The following is a 20,216-nucleotide window of genomic DNA, read 5'->3' on the forward strand; positions in this document are numbered from 1 at the left end:
TTGAGATAAAAAGGTAATAATTCTGTGAAGTAACCCTTTGGCCGTGTTTATTATTGTATGAAGAAGATGGTGAGATGTAAAGAAACACAGATCGCTATCTCAACTTTACATCTCACCGTCCTCTCATACAATAATAAACACGGCCAAAGGATTACTTCACAGAATTATTACCCTAAGCCATGAATCATTTCACCACAAGAACATAAAGATATACAAACAGATCCTCCATAACAATCACTACCCTAAACACATAATCAACAACTACAACTCAACACTAACACCATCCATTAGTACTAATAATACTACATTAAGTATATCAAATAATCAAATACAAACAAACCAACATACATTTTCATGCCATTCATTCACGGCCTATCACATAAATTAAACACATTTCTCTCGTCCGATAACTTCAAAATAGCTTTCAAAAATTATAAAACAATTCAAACACTTTTTTCCAAAATTAAAGATCCCACACCAATAACAAATAAATCTGACGTAATCTACAAAATCAATTGTTTAAACTGTCCGGAACTTACATCGGTCTTTCATCCCGATATGAGAGACTAAAACAACATATCTATGATTGCAAAAAAACCAAGCAAAGTCCTACAGCACTGTTTCCCCACCATTTTGAATACACAAACACAATTTCGACTTCAACAATCCAAAAATATTACACACAGAACAAAACAAACATAAACGTGACTTTTTAGAAATGGTTTACATCAACAGAGATAAACACAGCATCAATTACAGAACAGATACATGTAAACTCAGTCGCAGCTACGCCAATATCATTAATCAAATTCAATATAGATAACATACATATATCGTCACATCCCACAAAACATAATATAACATAAAATATTCATCACATTCCACACATCAAAAATTTCACATAGTCTAATTTTTGAACAATTTAGCTTTCCTTTTCCTATTTATCACCGTCTATATAATCCTGAAAGGATAATCTGGCCGAACCATTACCAACGTTTTTTCCCATCGTCGGCTCTTTTCACTTCAAAGAAGCCGACTCCTTATACAAAAATGTCTTTCTATACCGACTTCCTTCCCCACCCCTTCAAAATCCAACGTATATAAACATAAAACAGCAATACCTCACTGGCATTCTCAACACGACACATAAGAATGGCACAATTACGCAGAAAACAAGCACTTTGAGTGAGTAGAAATACTTTGATTGAATATAAAAAATATATTTTGCATTGTATAAATTCACTTTTTTCCACATCCTACATGTTTATGTTAAATTTTAACAATGTTTGTAAATCCCGGGCACTGAAGATGATCTCAATAAAGATCGAAACGTTGGCACGATAAAGAAAATGTTTTTCTGACACCTACATCTCACCAGACCGCATCTCACGATTTCTGAATAATAACTTTATAGCTAGCTTTTGTGGAAAATAAACAATTAGATATTTTATTTTTCTTTGAGTGAATAATTTGAGGCGATTGATAATCTGAGCAGTAGCACACGAACGCAATATGAACATAATAATTGTTTTGTTTTTTCCCGCCTTTTCCAACTTTATTTAATGCACATTACATTTGTGATCGTATACAAAATATAAAATATGATTTGAAATACGTAGTGAAGACAACCCCCAGCGGCGTCCCTCAATATCAATATACATTGAGATTTTTATATTTTATTTACATTTTATCTTTATATCATAAATGCAGATTACCTAACGAATTATATGGATTTATATTTGCCGGTTAGTGTGTGTGTGTTGTATTTAATGAAATGCTAATCTTACAGGCATGCTGTATTGAATTATAGTGTAATAAACTATATCTTTAAATTGATATCAAAATACGTGTTGAAGATAATCGTAGTTGAATACAGAAACTTCTGAGAAGAAACAAGCAAGCGGTTTCGCAGTGATTGGAAGCAACAATATCGAAAGCCCTCGATAGGCAGGAAGTTTATCTTCATAATCATTCTGCAATCATCTTTGCAGGATGCTGTCACAGTGTCTTGGAAGGTGATGTGACTTTTTAAGGACATTGACTAAATCGGTCGACGGTAATGACTGCTCGAAACAGTGGTAAAGCACGGCTCGTGTTAATTGATAACCAGATAACGATAGGTCAGTGTTGCTAATTGCTACGTCCTTGTCACCTCGCAGAGCCTCCGGAACGAGCACGCTGATAACTGGATCATCGGGATGCTGAAAGGAGAAGGAGCGTCCATGTAAACCATGAAACTGAATTGTGAAATCGGTTCTCAATTATTTTTGAAGCGACAGAGAATTTAAACGGACCCAACAACAATTAGGGCATAACATGTGCAGATTGGTCATTTCTGAAAACTTTGGTCGAAATTTCCAAATTAATCTATAAAACTGGCCACTGAAGAACACCACCTTAGTTAATGGTTCATTTTCTAGCTTTGATGGGAGATTCTTCAGATAATATTTCTGGTATACTCGGCGTAGGGGAAAAAAAACAGCATTAGCTCTGTTGCAAGGAATTGGAGATTTGGCCACGATTTGTAATAATTTATCAGCAATTGCCCAGCTAGGTGAGAGGCTGAAACGCGACTAACATACCAAAACGGCACGAATAGCCTGACTCAAATGATTGGAAACGACGCAAACTTTGGGTCCATCAAATAAAATGGAGAAAGGATAAAAGCCAGCCAAATTGGGTGAGGGGAGCAAAGAGGTGTTTGACAGGGCCTTCTTCACAAACGAAAATTAAATGAATCTATACAAACTGCTGTTCAGTAAGTAAATATTTATATACAAAAAATTAATATTTTTCTTTTGAACATGTTAATAAGCTTTAAATGATAAGGCGTGGTGCATTTTGTATGCCGTCATTGCTTACAGAAATCAGTCAGGTAGTAAAAAATGTCCTTTTACAAGTTGGTCGTTAGTTCGGATAATATTTGAAAAACAGCCTGTGATTTGTTTATTGATCAAAACACCTTTTATTAAAAGTAATTAGTTTTCGCGAATGACTCATTAACTAAAGAAATATTAAATTCTTTGAGAATAATGATGTTTTTAACAAATAAGAACAAAGAATAGGTTTTTTTAATTTATCTAAATTTGGTTATTTTCTTAACATAGTTCATTAGTTCACTTAAATTGTCATATTTTTGTTATTTATGAATTGATCATAGTGATGTTGATGATGGATACGAGGAAGTTGGGGTTTTTGTTTCCCTAGCCTTGTGAGATATTGTACTTTCCTTGTCCCTTAGTCCAGTGCAATCGACTCAATCCTTCTTTTAAGAAGTTAGGTCAATGACTGTCTCCGCCGCAATCTATTCCCTGGGTTTTCTTCGTATCCCAGGTTATGTCTTCATTGGGTGGTTGCTTCTCATTCGAAGGTGATATGGGTGACTTTTTCTTCCTCCTCATTTCATACCCTACAAATGGAGTACACCATTATTCCGATGTTTTCTTAGATGTCAGTGATCGGGATATAGTCCTATCACTCCTCCGAGGTTTCCTCTCTAACACTAACAGTGAGTTTGGTAGTTTTGGTGAGGGTTACTGTGCCTAACACCTCTAGAATTTATCGACTTGTTCTAGTTGGATCCAATCTGAGAAAGAATATAGTATGTTTTTTTTTGTTATCCCAAAAATAGGTTCAGGGCCTATTTATGGTCTTGCTGACCCTCTTTCGGCCAGTGTATCAGACTTTTCGTTATCCAAATTTTTTTATGTCCTGGTATCCACAATATCATCCGGTTGTTGTGTTCCCCAGGTTTTGGAGATCTTAATGAAATAAAGCTGATTTTTTAGAAAAACGGCTAGTTTTGACGATTTTAGTACAGTCTACATAAATTTTAGTAATATATTATAATATTCGCCAAAAATAATGTTACTTCTTGGATTTTTCTCTTACATAATATTGGTAAAAATACAAAATCCTACTATCCTTTTTGCATTCGAGTTTTATCGTAAAGCGTCGAGGCAATTAATTGAAGTGCTTACTTGATTCTAGCGATTTTACACTGGGAACGATGACTTTTGTGGCACTGGCCAAACAGCTCGGAAAGGTTTGTATTTCCCTCCTTGAAGTTGTTTGTCGTGTACAACTGTGAGATAGATCTCTAATACTTATTTGACGACTGATTGAAATCCGTGAAATAATTGGAAAAATTTAACAAGTAATTTACGATAGTATATTTTCTAATTGATGAAATATCTGCCAGATTTTATGACATCTAATGCGATTCTAGCTACTTGACTTAAAATATAATTTTTATAAATAAATTAGTGAGTATAGTACTACTATATTTGAAAAATCACTTAGTTCGTCAGTGCTTGCTATGTACGCGTTCCATCATAACGCAAAATGAGCAAGACTCCATCCCGTTGAAACCACATCCTCAATCTCGAGTTTAATGGAATTTCATGGAGTAATATAGAAGATTTATTTTTTCAACAAAAAGTGCAGTGCACACTGGATGTTCTTATGAAAAACTAATAGTAATTGTTTCACACATTGACTGAACGAAGACTAGAAGTATTTCGCCATTTAATTAACTCATTTAATAGAAGGATGATGCAACATGGATTAAAAGGAAGGTTTTCAGAGAAGAAAGTGCAATGAAACATTTTTACTTCAAAATTCGTCTCTTTTGAAATATGCAATTTATGTCGTAATCGTACTTACGGACAATGCAATTTGAAACAAAAACTACAACTAGGTTTCAGATCGTTTAATAAAATCTATGCCAGTAATAAACTGAGAAAAATATAAATAAATTAAGTCCTACCAATTTTGATTTTTAACTAAACCCTGGATCTTCTCTATCATGATGTTTCGTTACGTATCCGTACAAATGGTTTGATTTCTGGTAGAAGCCTGCGTGATCATAATTCTTGGTAATTTCTCATCATTTATAGTCTACTTAAACCTGCAGTTTTGGTTGGTCAGACGCTTTTCGGCTTCGTCCTCAATGGTGGGCTGTATATCAATAGAACGATTCATCATTTCACAGATTGCAAAATAATATTTCTCACCAAATTCTCATCTTGTCCATAACAGTTAGGACGTGACATGAGTAGGTTATTTGTGAATATTTGCTTTCTTTAAAAAGTGAAATCATAGTTTTTTGTTCTTTTTTTAATCTTGCTAATTTAATTTATTTGATTCTATTCTATTCATTTTACTTCATTATTTTATTTTATACATTTATTTACATTTTTATATATTCAAACATCAATTTCGCAAGCTTTAAAGGTAATGTTTTGAGACTTCTTTCATGGCATCATATATCTTTTTATATACAACTTCGTAGTTGAAGAAGTGAAATTGTGGAATTCATTATTACACCTTCTATCTGCGGAAATACAGTGATTTGTTTGTAAAATACAGGAGTAGTATAATACTATTACGTGAATAGTATAATTCACGTGCTCCATGTATGCGGTGTAGCCCTGCAGCATTAGCAGTTTGGAAATTAGAGAAAAAGAATTTTGTTTCCTCGAAGAAAGACTTTGTTTCCTTATTGTATCTCGTTAATGAAACGCAATTACGTGCAATTTGAAGATAGCAGGGGAAGGCAGATAAGGTCTAACAATTCGAAAACGAGACAAACCAGTCATTGGGTGTATGGGGAGGAAGTATTTAAATAAATTTACATTCATTTACATATTTCCTGTGACGTTTGCTGGCAAACTGTTGTTTCCGGCGGTAATCCTTTTAATCCGCCGACGTATCGCCATAAAAACAGGAGGAGCTTTATTTGTAAATGACGGCATTGATTTCAGCTAAGTCCTGTAATTGATTTTACCAGCTTCTTGGTAAATTATGTGATATATATATATATATTTTTTAAAGTGATTATGCGGTAGAAACGCAAACGGTGGATACGTTCCTTGCTCGTTTCACCGTATCACTCTGTAGACAAATTTTCATGCAAATAAAGGATATATTTATACAGCCTGGAACTATTCTGCAATTTTACCTTAATTCATTTTAACCACCTGATATTTATTACGGCAGAGTGGTATCAACAATATAGGTCTCTTTTCAGTTTATATTTATTGGGTAATTTTGTTGTTTTTAAACAAGTCAAAATGTGCAAAAGTCAAGAGCTAGAGTCTATCTAGACTGTCCTTTACTCTTTATGCATTAGAAGCACACCAGCAAACGAACAATCAATGTGAAACTGTTTTCTTCAAATAAAATAATATTAACATTATATTTATAATTGCTCAATTAAAAAAGTTCAAAAGATTGCACGAGATAAGTGCAAAAACTATATGCCATACTCGTAAAAAAGGTTTTATTTAAAAAAATAAACTGACATATGAAAGTAATTTTGAGTTACTTTGTAATAAGACTTTATAATAAATCATTAAATTAACGTATACTATAGTTAATGTTATAATTTTATTTATTTATTACTCGTTATAGCCAATTAAGGAGGAAGTTGGTTTAACACGGCATAATATGTAAATAAAGCATTTATGTCGAACTTGAATTTCTGTGTTCATTTATTCCAGTTAAAGCTTTTCAACTCTACAGAGGTAACGAGCAATACAGTGTCAATAGTCATACCGTTATGCATACCAAAAATATGTTTGGTTGTTCAAATAAGACATTTAAAAAGAAAAATTTTATTGCGTAATTCTTAAAAAAAATTAAATAAATAAAGATGTACAAAAAACCTATTCCCCCCTTAATATTACGTACTTTACGCCTGGCTCGAAATCACGCCCGTTAAACGCCTTTGCATTCATTGAAAAGATTTCTAGTAAAATCCTGAGGAATTCTTTACCATTCATCAAGAACGGCCGTTTCTGACTCCTCTAGGATGTTAGGTCCTGTGTTTCGCCGTCGTGCTCGTCGCTTACTCACACCAAGATCTCAATTCCAACCTCATTTACATAGTCATCCACCATACTCTATGGGCGGGTACTGGCTTTGTCCTGCATTAGCAAGAAACTCTCACCGATTGGGGGTGGGGTGGCAAATGGCATTACATGTCCTTCGATTACGTTTTGTAAGTACCTCTGTGAAGTTTACGCATAACAACCAATTCGCTGCGGACGTACAAGCAAATGCCATCCCAGGACATTAATGACATGGAATGCCTCCTGACGAACCACAGAGCATGGGGTGTGCCTTTCTGATGTCACCAATTGAAGCCGGGCCATTTTCTGAGCTGTGGTAAGAGGTTCACGTGCCCTGTGCTGGGCCTGAGGTTACGTTCATTGAGACTTCTTACAGTCCGGGAAGAAATCGACACATTTCGGACTTGTTTTTCTCAGAGTCTGATGACGGGTGAATCTATGATCTTTCTCATCTGTAGACCTAGTCGATCCTGTGCTGGCCTTCTAGTATGAACCACCGAAAAGCCGTTCCTATTGCAGAGTGATTTACCTTAGCTTTCTGGCGACTTTATAACGAATGGCTGTACCCTTTCACTGATAATGTTATGACCCTGTCACTGTCATACAATGCCTGACTGGAGCTATTGAAAAAGGTTCAGGAATAAGAATAATATCAAAAGGAATCAACGAAGAAAAAATATTAATTGAAAGCGATCTTTAGGCTTAGCAAAATGGAAGGGTATAATGCTACTTGTGAAAATCGGATTAATCAGTCCGGAAGTAAACACAGCATTATTTTCTATAGTTCCTAATGACCTGTAACTAACAAAAGATAAAGAATTTAATTTTATTAAACTAAATAAATTGAGTGGCGCGTTAAATTTGTTCATCAGTGGTTTCTGACAAATTTAATCGACGAAAAGTGGCGGGTTTTAGTGGAGTGTAAAACCAAAATTGTGATCGATAATTTAAGGTAGCAGATGAATTCAAGTTTTAAACTTAATTTTGATTTACATGATAAAATCTCGATTTAAAAATTGCGCAAAACAAAATGAAGTATCTTTATGCACCAATAAAGAAGTATTTAACTACTCCATAAAAAAAAGTGAGGTTGGTATAAAACTCCCACGCCACGTCACTGGTTTAGTTTCGTAACTACGTTCGGACTTAGCTGCTTGCTGTTGAGGGAAGTAAAATCCCATGAAAGAGAAGAGAATTTTAATTGAATTTCAGTTCGTTAATCATGAAGGAGAAACCAATTTCGAAGAAAGTTTTTACTTTCAAGGAAAACTAAGTCATGCTCTAAATAGGTCCAGCGGTTAGCAACTGTTAAACACTAATAGAGAAAAACGTCTAGGAAACCTAGGTTTATAACGATGTAATAATTAATTAATTTGTCAAGGATGGTGCAGTGGAGTTGCAGTTAGATCAAAACTATAATTTAACTACATTAATTATATTCATTGAATGTAATCTTTCACCTGAGATGTAAGTGAGAAAAGTTTCTTGCATATTTTGTCATAAAGTTAAATAGTAATTTAAGATTTAAATTATTTTTTGTTCTTGAATTATATTGTTTATAGGTAAGTCACCCTGTATCCATTTGTAGTAATCATGCTAAGAAATGGTTGTCTTTAATACCTCGTATAAAATGTTTAACTATATCAAAAATGGATATTTTAAATTAAATAATAAAATAAAACAGTTTAAAATAGTAGAAATTTTAAATTAAATAATAAAATAAAACAGTTTAAAATAGTAGACATTTTAAATTAACTGTGTAAATTGTTGGAATTCTTTTTATTCCGAGTTCAACAGGAAAGGTAATGTTGGATATTATGGATTACCATTTATTCCATATACGTTCATTACACTAAACATTCTACTTTGGAGGTGCCTGCCATTATTTCAGTTTTGGCCCTGTTTGGATGTATGACATATCCCAACTGTATTATTCCCATGAAATAAATTCCTTTTCAATTCTGCTCTTTTGTACTGGGGGTCCCGGGCATCAGCAAATATCATTAGCGAGTAACGAGATTTTAACAGCCCTGGGCCAAGTTCGCTCTGACTTCCTCCCGAATCGAAGGGTTTAAACAAACGCGAGCTCTGTGGAAAACAAAGCAATTAAAGCGAATCCATCCAAGATGTGCGAAGGAGCCCGTGCGAAATTAGTCTCTTTTATCGGAATCCTGCATGTCATTTTTTTTTGAAAATTGAATTTTTTTGAAGTAGGGAGTTATAAAACTCGTTTTTCTTCGAAATTGAACTCCCTTCATCTACTATCATCCCAATTCGTTTTTTTATTAGTTGATGATGACCTTAAAATAGGTAAAATAGAGGCCCCTACAGGAAGTGACGATTCAAATAACGTCTCACCTGGAAGAATATTTTAAGTTATTAAAACTACTTTATTTAAGGAGGTTTCAATTTTGAAACATTTCTAACACATACAAAGAAAAAATCTATGATATCATGACGCCATTGTATAAAAAAATAAAGATTGAAGAACATTTTAAACGGAGACAAAACGTGCAACGCCCACAATGCCAAGGCGTCGGGCATACCAAAACCTATTGTACACATCAGCATAGTTCGGTGCGTTCGATGGGGAGATCAACACGAATCTGGATCTTGCGGGAAAAGCAGAGATACTAAAGCGACATGCGCAAACTGGGGAGGTGATCACCCTGCGAACTACAGAGGGTGCAATGCCTTGAAATACTTACAAGCAAAACGCACAACAAGGCACACGGAACAAGGACAACAAGGAAGGAAGAATAATAGTATATCGAAACCACCCGCAACTAGACGATATCAATTTTCCGTACCTTTTTAATAAGAAGGGCGAAGACCTTCCACCGCCAAAATGTGTGAAGACTCAATCAGGACCAACGAAGAATCAATGGGCTTAGGATGCTACTAGCATAACATCAGTTGATATGCCGCCTGGTTTCCAACATTTCCTAACACAAATGAACGTACTTATCCATCCTCTTTTCAAAATTCCCACTCAAATCTCTCATATAACCCAAGCCCTCTTTACAAAATATGGTAATTAATACTACTACAGTTGATACAATGTCAATTCTTTTACGGAATGCAAATGGCCTCTCACTACATAAATTGGAACTCGAACGAATTTTTATTACACCGAGACCGAATCGATATTGCCTCGGAAACAAATATGACAGACTTTACAATACAGAGTACACTGTATAAAGGACTAACCACCTAGATGGCACGTCTCACAGTGGCACTGCTGTGATTATAAAATTTCACTTTAACTTTATGTCCTACAGCCTTACAGTACTAATACCACCATTTCAGAATACTTCCATTTCTCCACAAGGCTTCAACAAGACAACTGCTTTTACAGCGGTATATTGCCCGCCCAGGCGCTCCATTTCAAGTGACTGACCAGTTTAGGGTGTTCTTCGTATTTCTGGAACCAACTTTTTTCTGGCTGGAGGGGATTACAACGAAAAAAATATCTCCTAGAGTTCGAGCTTTACGTAGCGAAATGTTAAACTCACACTTACGATACATCACACCAAACATTTCCACATATCTACCAACAATAACCAAAAATCTCCGGATCTACTGGATTTTTTTGTTTGTAAGGGAATAAATAATATACCTTTCCAAACAAACACCTCCACCGACTTATCATCTATCTATCTACCTGACATTTTATCACTTCAATTTAAACCTTTTATTAAAAACAATCGTCCTACTCTAACTCCTGGACCAATGAATCGTTCCTAGAATCGTTCGAGAACTAGAAAACGCGGTTGATCTATTTACAAAAACATGCAGCGTGAGAATCTTCATTGCCTCACGCTAAAAGAAAATCTTCTAAATTATCCTTTCTTCATAAAGCAATTAATATCCGAAAAAAATGGCTAGAAACCTTTGGCAACGTTCATTTAAAAAGCTTGTCAGCAGAGGACCGAAACCTCTGTCGTCATAGGGTTGTCTCAGCTCCGCTCAGGAATGATGATGTAACATGGATCGTTTCTGAAAATGAAAAGTCCAAAACATTTGCGAAACATCTCACCGAGGTATTCCAAACTCTTAACTTAATCGATATAGAACAAGATAAATTTATATCAGATTCACTTACGATACCTATACCAATAGATCTGTCACCTACCTAAACCAATAACTCCAAAACAGTATCACAAGAAATACGACAGCTTCCTAAAAAAATCACCTGGTCATTACCGCTGAAGTTCTTGAAAAACTTCCCAAAAAAGCCGTCGTCTTTTCGACTCCTTTATTTAACGCAATTTTGAGAACAACACACTTTCTCATACAATGGAAACTTTCTTACATTAACATAATCCCAAAACCCCATAAAAATGTTAGCTCCCCGTCATCTTATCGTCCTATTCTTAGTTTGTTACTCGTTCCTTCTAAATTATTAGAAAAAATGAATTTACAAAAGAGTTATCTCTATTGCTACTTCAAACAACATCTTACAAGACCATTAAATTGGCTTTCGAGCCCACTCCTCACCAACTTCATCGAGTTACAGATTTCATTACTTCATATTTCCAGCAGAAACTGTACGCGACTGGAGTGTTTCTAGATGTTTCTCAGGCTTTCGACAAAGTATGGCATGAGGGATTATTATACGAATTAAAATTATTTTTACCCCAGGCCTATTATTTAATTACACAATCATATCTTAAGGACAGATTTTTCGCAGTAACCCAGGGTCGGAGACTTCTGAGATGAAAGAAGTACTTGCAGGTGTGCCACAAGGGTCAATACTCGCTCCGCTGTTGTACACAATTTTTACCTTTGATTTGCCCACAAATGAGAATTCCCTTACAAAGTTAACTATTTAGAACTTACATTTGATAGAACACTAACTTGGAATCTACACACACACAATTAAAAAAAAAACAACAGATACTCAACAAACAATTTAAAATGCTTTATTACCTACTCAACCGTCAATCAAAATTACCATTAAAAATCAAAACTTTCGACATACACATACCTACTCAAACCTACTTGAATGTACGAGTGCCCAGCATATGGATCGGCCAAATATTCCAATATTCAAAGATTACAAAGTTTTCAATCCAACATTTTAAGACTAATTGTTTCTGCCCTTTTTATGTAACAATAGCACACTTCACAGAGATCTCACATGCCAACAGTTTTTTCAACCTTCAAAATATATTTCAGACGTTTTCATAATAAATTACAAAATCATACTAACACACAAACACGATTACTCCATTCTTCACAATTACTACGCAAACGCCTGAAAAGGATATGGATAAGAGACTTCTTCAATGATTAATATAATTTTATTAATCCTGAGCAGCTGCCAATGTTGACATCCAATCTCCTGATTGTATATAATCCGTGCACAGTTGAAGATAAAAAAAGAAAATGAAGTAAAAAAATGTTTTTTAATGAAACAGCTTTGAAAAGAAATCGTGAAAGATTGTGTAATTTGATATGCTTACAGTCGAAAATATAAATTTTGTTAATTGAATCTTGAACATTAGGTATTGCGTATAGTGCATATGTATGACAAAACACAGCAAGAATGAACGGACCAGAATGGTTCGACTGCGGTCTTAAATATACCTTTGCTACATCAATAATAAATATTTAATTATTTATAAAATATTTATAATTTATATATTATGAATTAATGATATAATTTATAAATATCTATAAAACTACTTTCTAATTTTCAACTGGTTTTAAATAATTATTTACTTTTTTTCTAGCTAACGTTCTTACTCCGAGAAATTATGTTTCTTTTGTGAATAAAAGTAAGCAGTTTGTACTTTTTTCAAGAGACCATAAATAAGATATAATTTTAAGATAATGAAAAGCTATTTAATGTTAACAAAACGATCTTGGGGAGAGGCTTGAATTGTACGTTTGTTTACACATTATTTCTTCCATTTTCACATTTTTCCGCTGCTTATCACGACTAATCGGGGAAATTTAATAATCAGCGATTTGACTTCACATTTTCTCGGTTGGCTCGATTCGTGGCATTTGGCCACTTGGCATGGGTTCTCCCTAAAACCGGAAAAATCCCCTTTTAAAGAAATTTTTACGACATTTCCACACACCATTTCTACGAACAATAGTCGACTGGAAATTCTTTATCGCTCTCGCGAGGGATTAAGTGCATTTCCTTGATCGTCGATTACGAATTAGTAGGACGGGCTTCAGGGGCGTTGCACTTACGTTATTCATTCCAACGCCTAATTTCTGCATTTTTCTTGAACATAAAGAAAATAATTCTACCCTTAGGGAAAAACAATTCTCATTATTCACCACCCCCTAACAATTTATCTTTTACTGCCAATTCGCAAAATATATTTAATTATATTTAAGTTTTGCTGTAGTGTTGCCAATAGACTATGTACACCTCATTACCTGTTGGAGTGCTATTTATTTATCATCATCTGGAATTTATTTTTAGCAAATCCAATACTGATTTAGGAATTTTAGGAAATTCATTTGTCCAAATATGTCATTATATTCTACCAATTTATGCAAACTTTCAGCCAGTTTTTTTTTTGTTAATGATGATGATTACTTTAATTCAGATAAATTTTTAATACCAAAAAGAGGGTGAAGAAATAGAAGCCATCGAATAGACTGAAGATATTATGATGGCGAAACTGCAAGGTAATAAAGAGTTAGAGCTGGTCTATGTTCTTCGTGTATTGTAAATTTTTCTCTGCGAACGCGAAAATTGTCGCGATACGTTGTCTTGTCACTATGTTCCTTTATTCCATTTAAAGGCATTAAGTTTGCTAAGATGGCGTCTTATGGTGGTATTCCAATTGTGGACGTTATCGTTATCCGGTTGTAGCTTGATAATCCTGGAATAATCCATAGAATATAAATTCTCGAGTGATTCAGCGACATCGACTGTTGAATGGCGACCTGATCTAAGCTTCTGGACTGAATCAGAATTTGTCAGATATCTATTTTTTCGGTCTGTGTTTTCTTTGAAAGAAACCTATTTATAAAAGTATGTAAATGTAGACGGGATACGACAGGGAAATGTCGGATAATATGACTGTAATAAAGTGGTGGACGATTTTGGTGAAATATATGTTAAATTTTTTAAAGCGCAAATTTATTTGAATTTCTATCTTACATTTGTTGATATATTTGATATATGATTAGAAAAATAATACATAGTGGCAAAAATTACCTACTTTAGCTAACGTATGTAGTTGATAAGCAACATTGCTGTGCTTTCAGATTCTTATTTTGGTATCACTGTCATCTTAAGTGAAAGTATGTCAAGAAGGAAGCTTCCTATTTGTCGGTAGTATTTCATTGTGTAATTTACACCTTCGCGAGCTATGGCAAAAGGATACCGTCAGCTCAGGGCCGGCCATCATTCGATCATCGGGCCGTTTATGGCCATAATGTCAATAAAAAACATACGATTTGCATTGAATGGGACGGCGAATGGATGAAATGTTCCAAGCAGTTGAAATTGATCTGGTCAGCTACGATGTTTTCGAGTGTGAACATAAATCTGAATTTCTCGGTAACAAACTAACTTATTATTTTCAACATTGATATTATTATAAATCGATCGTTTATTCTCTGGAATCACCCTCCCTAGAATAAATCGTTTATAACTAAGTAGAATATATTTAGCTAACTCGATATCTCAAGAGAAGTGTTACATAAAAAGACGAAAAATAATAAGAGAAACATGAAATAATTCAAATGCAACGTTGTAATTGTTTACATTTTTGTTCCAGATTATCCTGATCTGTGTAACGACACTCAAAGACAAAAACCGGGCACTCGTAGTTTATAGTTTATTTCAAACTATATGTATTTTTTATTGTTATATGAATGACAACATACTTATTTTAATGTAATCCAAGTGTATGAGATACAAACTTTATCAATTGTAATAAAAGTTATTTAATTATGATGGTTTGAAAGAAAATTTGCCCAAACAATGGCATATCATTTAGTGGTAGATGAAAATTTAATTAGCAATTTATTTTCTGGTTTTGCTCTTAATAACGCGTATTACCTTCTCTGGCCTTGCAGAGAGCCTTAGGTCGCCTAGGCAACGAGTAAATAAGAGATCGGATTTCATCTTGTTAAACAGAATCTCATATTTCAACAAGGACGGTTTGAAGCTGTGCTACGCTTGATGGAGGCAGAGGTGTCTAGCCCGTCTCTTTATCATGGCCCACAACTATTCTATGAGATTTATGTCAGGAGAACGAGCTAGCCAATTCAATGTCCTCCATCCAAGTAATGGATGACAACTCGAGGTAATTGTGGTCAAGTTCACCATCATCATTAATCATCATTAATCACACATTAATTCGACGTTGTACCCAATAAGTAAAGCGAATGGGACCAGTCCAGCAGCTTCCAGAACTTCCTCAACGTACCTTAATGAAGTCAAAGATCCATCCATATCTATGATAATCCGCCCGTACCCAAGCATCGACGTTGATTCTGCCCCATACCATAACTGCATTTGAAAAGGCAGCGACTCACATTGGGCATATGAAGTAAAACGTTTTCCTCGTCTTCTCTACATACGGCCCCAGTCATCTGATTGTCATTAACTAAACCGGCACACATCCATGGAGAGAACAACGCCCCTTTGTTCAAATATCGTAGTGAGACGTTCATTTACTACTCGCCTTACTACTCGATGCCTCACCAATAGAAAACCTGAAGCGGGATATCTAGGTCATCGCGAGCACTACATTCTCTTCATCGAGAATTCCGGTGGCTTTAAACCGCTGTAAGTCATCATGGATGGTAGAGCGCTGCACGCTCAAGACTTGGGCTATGTAACGGACGCTACGTCCGAAAAAAAAATTTTAGTCAATTTTATTGTTTCAAAAAAGAAAATAATTTAAAAAACAAATTAAGTATCTTTCGTAAGGTTGAAATTGAACTGATATTATTAATTGTTAATATAAAGAGCGTAAATGGATTAGTAACAATATAAAGGCTGTTTTTAAATTTGAAGTCAACTATTAATCTTTATACCCAGTTATTATGGAAAATAAACCAATAAATTCAACTGTCCGTTTATTTATGTTTTATATACTTTTTGTTTTTGAGTGTATTTCCCCAGGGGGTAGGGTTTTTGAATGAAAAAATGGGAACGAGAATAATCAATAAATGAAACTGCTAGGGACAAGGATTAAAATATTATGAATGTTATATTCAGCAATATTAGTATTCAGTCATAATTGCCTTTTCACAAATATATAGAGAATAATGGTTAAATATTTATAACGAATTTTATAGCATGAGGTTTTATAATAAAAAATGATTTTAATGGAGAATAAAAATTCAATAGACCAAAACTCACAAACTGATTATTACAAAAACATTATAACACAATTAACAAGACTTCTATGGTTTTTTCATCTGTTAGTAGAACTATCTTTTTCAACATTTACGTTCAAAAATTATAAACGGTATAGTTATGCAATTTTATCATTTTTGTTTTTCACATCGTAATACATCAATTTACTTTTTTATAAACATTTAAGCAAGTTTTATTTTTTATTTACGAACGACTGTATCATTTTATTACCTAGATGTATTACCAGCAAGTAAGGTAATTTAGCCAATTGCTGTTGATTAAAAGATAAAATGTTATCTGAACCTATTTATTCTCACATCGACCTTTCTCTATGTTTTATTATTTTATTAATAATATTCCATTCCTTCATTTATCAATTTATAGAGATCTAACTCTAAACTCTTTTCTAGACATATGGAGGGTGACACCATGCAGGAACATGATTTTATATGTGAAACAAAATATAAAATACTTAATAAATATGCAAGTAAAAAAAGAAAAATATGGAAAATTAAAAAATGTAGTTATACATTTTTTAATAGAATTTTATGATTTACACATTCGATAATGGGAAAAAAGGAAGAATATAACGAGTTCATTAAATAGAAAATAAACCTTTAATTTTTAAATTTATTTTTAATTTTTCATATACAAAAATGTATTTTTTAATCCAAAAAAATCTATAATATAAAAACGCGTTTTTTTAAATGTTTAAGTTACAAGTGTAACATAAGAGTGATCAAATAAAAATTTAAAATTTTAAACTTCAAAATTATTTCAAACAATGTACATTCTTAAATTTTTGACAATGCTTAATTAGGTGCCAATTGAATGTTGGAATTTAATTTGGAGTGAGAGGAATCTATTTTTGGCTATTTTCCCAAATCAAAATAAAATGTTGGTTGGAATATAAGCTAAATTTTGTATGAGTATATGTATTTCCATAATTTATTTTTCCTTTTTTTCATGTTGATTTTTGTTCAAGTTTTTCAATAAAGTCCTTAAATTTTTAAAAACATTTCAAAATTTAATATATGGTGACTTCTATCTGGGATCATAGATTTTGATAGTTATCCGTTAAAACCCTCTATTCGGGGCTTTAAGGAAAACATTTTTATGATTGATATCAAAGAATTTATATAATATATTATATGTATATTATGCGCAGTGATTCTAGGAAAGGCGTTACCTACGTTCGACTATGATAGAAGATTCTCCCGTTCTCTTTTAATCGAATTTTTTTATTTACGTTTTGAACGCATTATTTCTCTGAAAACCACCTACGTTTTTCGCTACTTTTTAGATTTTCAAAAATTGGGTTATTTTATTAAAGATGGACAAAAATGTGTAAATTAAGGTAAAATTATATGTAAAAAGCCTCCAAATATTTACAAATTAAAATAAAATACGATTTCTTTGCTTCCAAATAGCATGAAACATAAAAATTTCAAAAACGGTGTACTAGATTCAAATAAATGTGAATACATACAAATGAACTTTTTCATTGATACATCGCTATTGTAAAAGCTTTTATACAGAACTGTTGATGACGTAACAGATTTAATGATATATACATAAACGTTATTAAATGATTGAATATTGATTTAGCGGGACAACATAAATGGTATATGATGTGGGGTTTGAACATGGTCATAGAACACCACTTACGCTACTCACTTAACAGATCTCTGCACCCTGAATCTATAAAACGAGCACAAATTTACTGCTGGAGCTCTTTAAAAAGAAATGACCATACTCCCGGTAGACATGGTTTTGAAGGATAGAGATAGAGTGAGAAACTCGGGAAACGTCATAATATGTTTTATTCAGAAGAAAGCGGGACATTTTATTTTTGAAATTTTAAAGAGAAATTCGGTAGAATCACATGGATGTTATATAATTTTCAAATTCATTTGTTTTTGTAAACCTATTTCATCTGTTTCCTCGTTTTTTAGATATTTAAAGGCAATTTCTTAGTAAGGAGCAGTGCCCCGTCCTTCAGATCTGCATGGCCGTCGACGAGGGCATGTCCGTCGAACGGTTCTTAAGATGTTGACTTTTCAATACGACCTGCAGAAACCGAAGCAGACCTCGACGGCCGTAGACAACAACCTGACAGCAGCACAGTAAAGAAAAATGACGGCGGATATCCATTCGTTTTCTTCCAGCTTGGCTAAATGGCCTCCGATGATCAGCTTTGTGAGGAAAAAGAAGTACAGCGACGCGGTGATGACAAGCGCTGTTGTGATGACGAGTTGCAGAAGTCCGATATCGAAGAGGTAAGCGACCAACGACGTTCCCGTAGCGAGTATCGTTGTTATTAAAAATACAAGAAGGAAGACCATGATTCTGCTGAGGATATCAAATGGGGAAAACACAGCAAATATGGTCATGATGAAAGTTATTGCCGCAGTGGCCGCTATACCGTAAACGACGCCGTACACCTCTACTTGAGCGGTCAGCATCCCGAAACAAAGTCCGATCAGTGCTGTTATCAGCATAAGGAAGAAAACGTTCAAGGGGAAACAGGTCCTTAGTGTTTTTGAAAACGCAAGAATGATGATTATAAGAATGAGACCACCCATAAAAATGTACGCCAGCCAGTAGTAGTCGAAGAAGAATTCTCTGAGGTCCGGTATAAAAACGAATGTCAAGACGATCGCGAGATGAAACAAAAATTGTGCCGTGATCACGAGATATACTTTCAGAAAAAAAACCTTCCTAGCCTTTTTACCTGTAATGGGACTTCGTTGGATCTCTTCTTCGGTTGTTGTTGACGAAGCACCTGTTTCATCTGGATCCAATGTGGGATGTGCTAGCATGAAAATCACGTAGAATGAAGTATATTGTTGCCTAAGCCATTAAGCAGCAATCACTGATTTATGCAAATAAAATGAAATTTCTTACACGAAACATATGTTTGTTTTTTATGTACAATGCCTTAATTTTGAGTTGTTTTTTTATTATTAAAATATATACATTCCCTTGTTCAATATAAATGGCTCAAACAACTGATGCAAACTTTTAATAAACTTTTTTTAGGGTATTTCAACGACAAGGTTATATGAACCCTCGGTGTGGTGGTGATTTTGAAATAAACCTAAACCCATTTGTAAGTATGTATCCAGCAGTCGAACCTGGGACCGTTACCATACATGATGGGCGCCGTATCATCGCCTAAAACGTAGCTGCTACCGGCTTTTAATGAACTCTAAATTAAACAATAAAATACATTTTCATTGAGAATATTTTTTTAACAAAATTTCAATTCACACAAGTTTTCATAATTTATTTTTCTTTTACTTATTTTTATTATTTCTATTTATTTCCAACAAGGCAACTCTATTTTAATAAATAAAGACCTCTAATATTTTTTAAATGCGCAATAAAATGTCAAAAAACCTAAAACTGGTCACAAAGAACCGAGATGTATAGCTTTATTAAGATTTGGGTTGGCGTTTTTTGCCTTGTGGTCCGTCATATCTTGCCATAACTTCATCTTGTGCTATCGCTAGTTTAACTATCATTGGAACGATTGCTCTTTATGAAAATGTTTTCTTGTAAGCACGTTTATTTTATGATTTACACAACATTTTTAAGGTTTATGTATTATTTCACATTTTATAAAGAACCTCAGATCAATAAGGAATCACAGAATTTGTTTATCCGAGTACATCTTTAAGAAACAAATCATTGTTGTTATTTTCTTGCCTCTCGTTCAGCAATGTTTTTTGTGAAGCTTTGTTGAATATTTGAACATTCATAATGATAAAAAAATTGAATTTCTTTATGCTACAATCTAGAACTCTTTCCATGCCTTTTCCTTATCCTGCATAACGAATAGAAAATGTCAGCACCAAACAGTGCGATATCAAAGAGACCAGGGTAGCAAGATTTCACCTAACATACTTCACAAAAAATCCTTATTTATATTTTAATACGTTCGAATAAACAGCTAATTTGTGGTCCATTCTTTATATAATGTAATTTACGTATTTTAAGTTCTGGCGATA

At 33.8% G+C, this 20,216-nt stretch overlaps 1 protein-coding gene across 1 annotated transcript; it reads right to left on the reverse strand.

Moving 5' to 3' along the window:
• Window positions 1-18,108: 18,108 nt before the first annotated feature.
• LOC106673292 lies at window positions 18,109-19,111 on the reverse strand. The gene has a single exon (XM_014405378.2). It carries the CDS (start codon window positions 19,023-19,025, stop codon window positions 18,264-18,266), a length of 762 nt encoding a protein of 253 aa, XP_014260864.1. The 5' UTR covers window positions 19,026-19,111; the 3' UTR covers window positions 18,109-18,263.
• Between the last annotated feature and the right edge of the window lie 1,105 nt (window positions 19,112-20,216).

Source organism: Cimex lectularius, unplaced genomic scaffold, assembly GCF_000648675.2.
Source record: "Cimex lectularius strain Harlan isolate CLEC.00 unplaced genomic scaffold, Clec_2.1 scaffold412, whole genome shotgun sequence".
In the NCBI taxonomy this organism is placed as follows: domain Eukaryota; kingdom Metazoa; phylum Arthropoda; class Insecta; order Hemiptera; family Cimicidae; genus Cimex; species Cimex lectularius.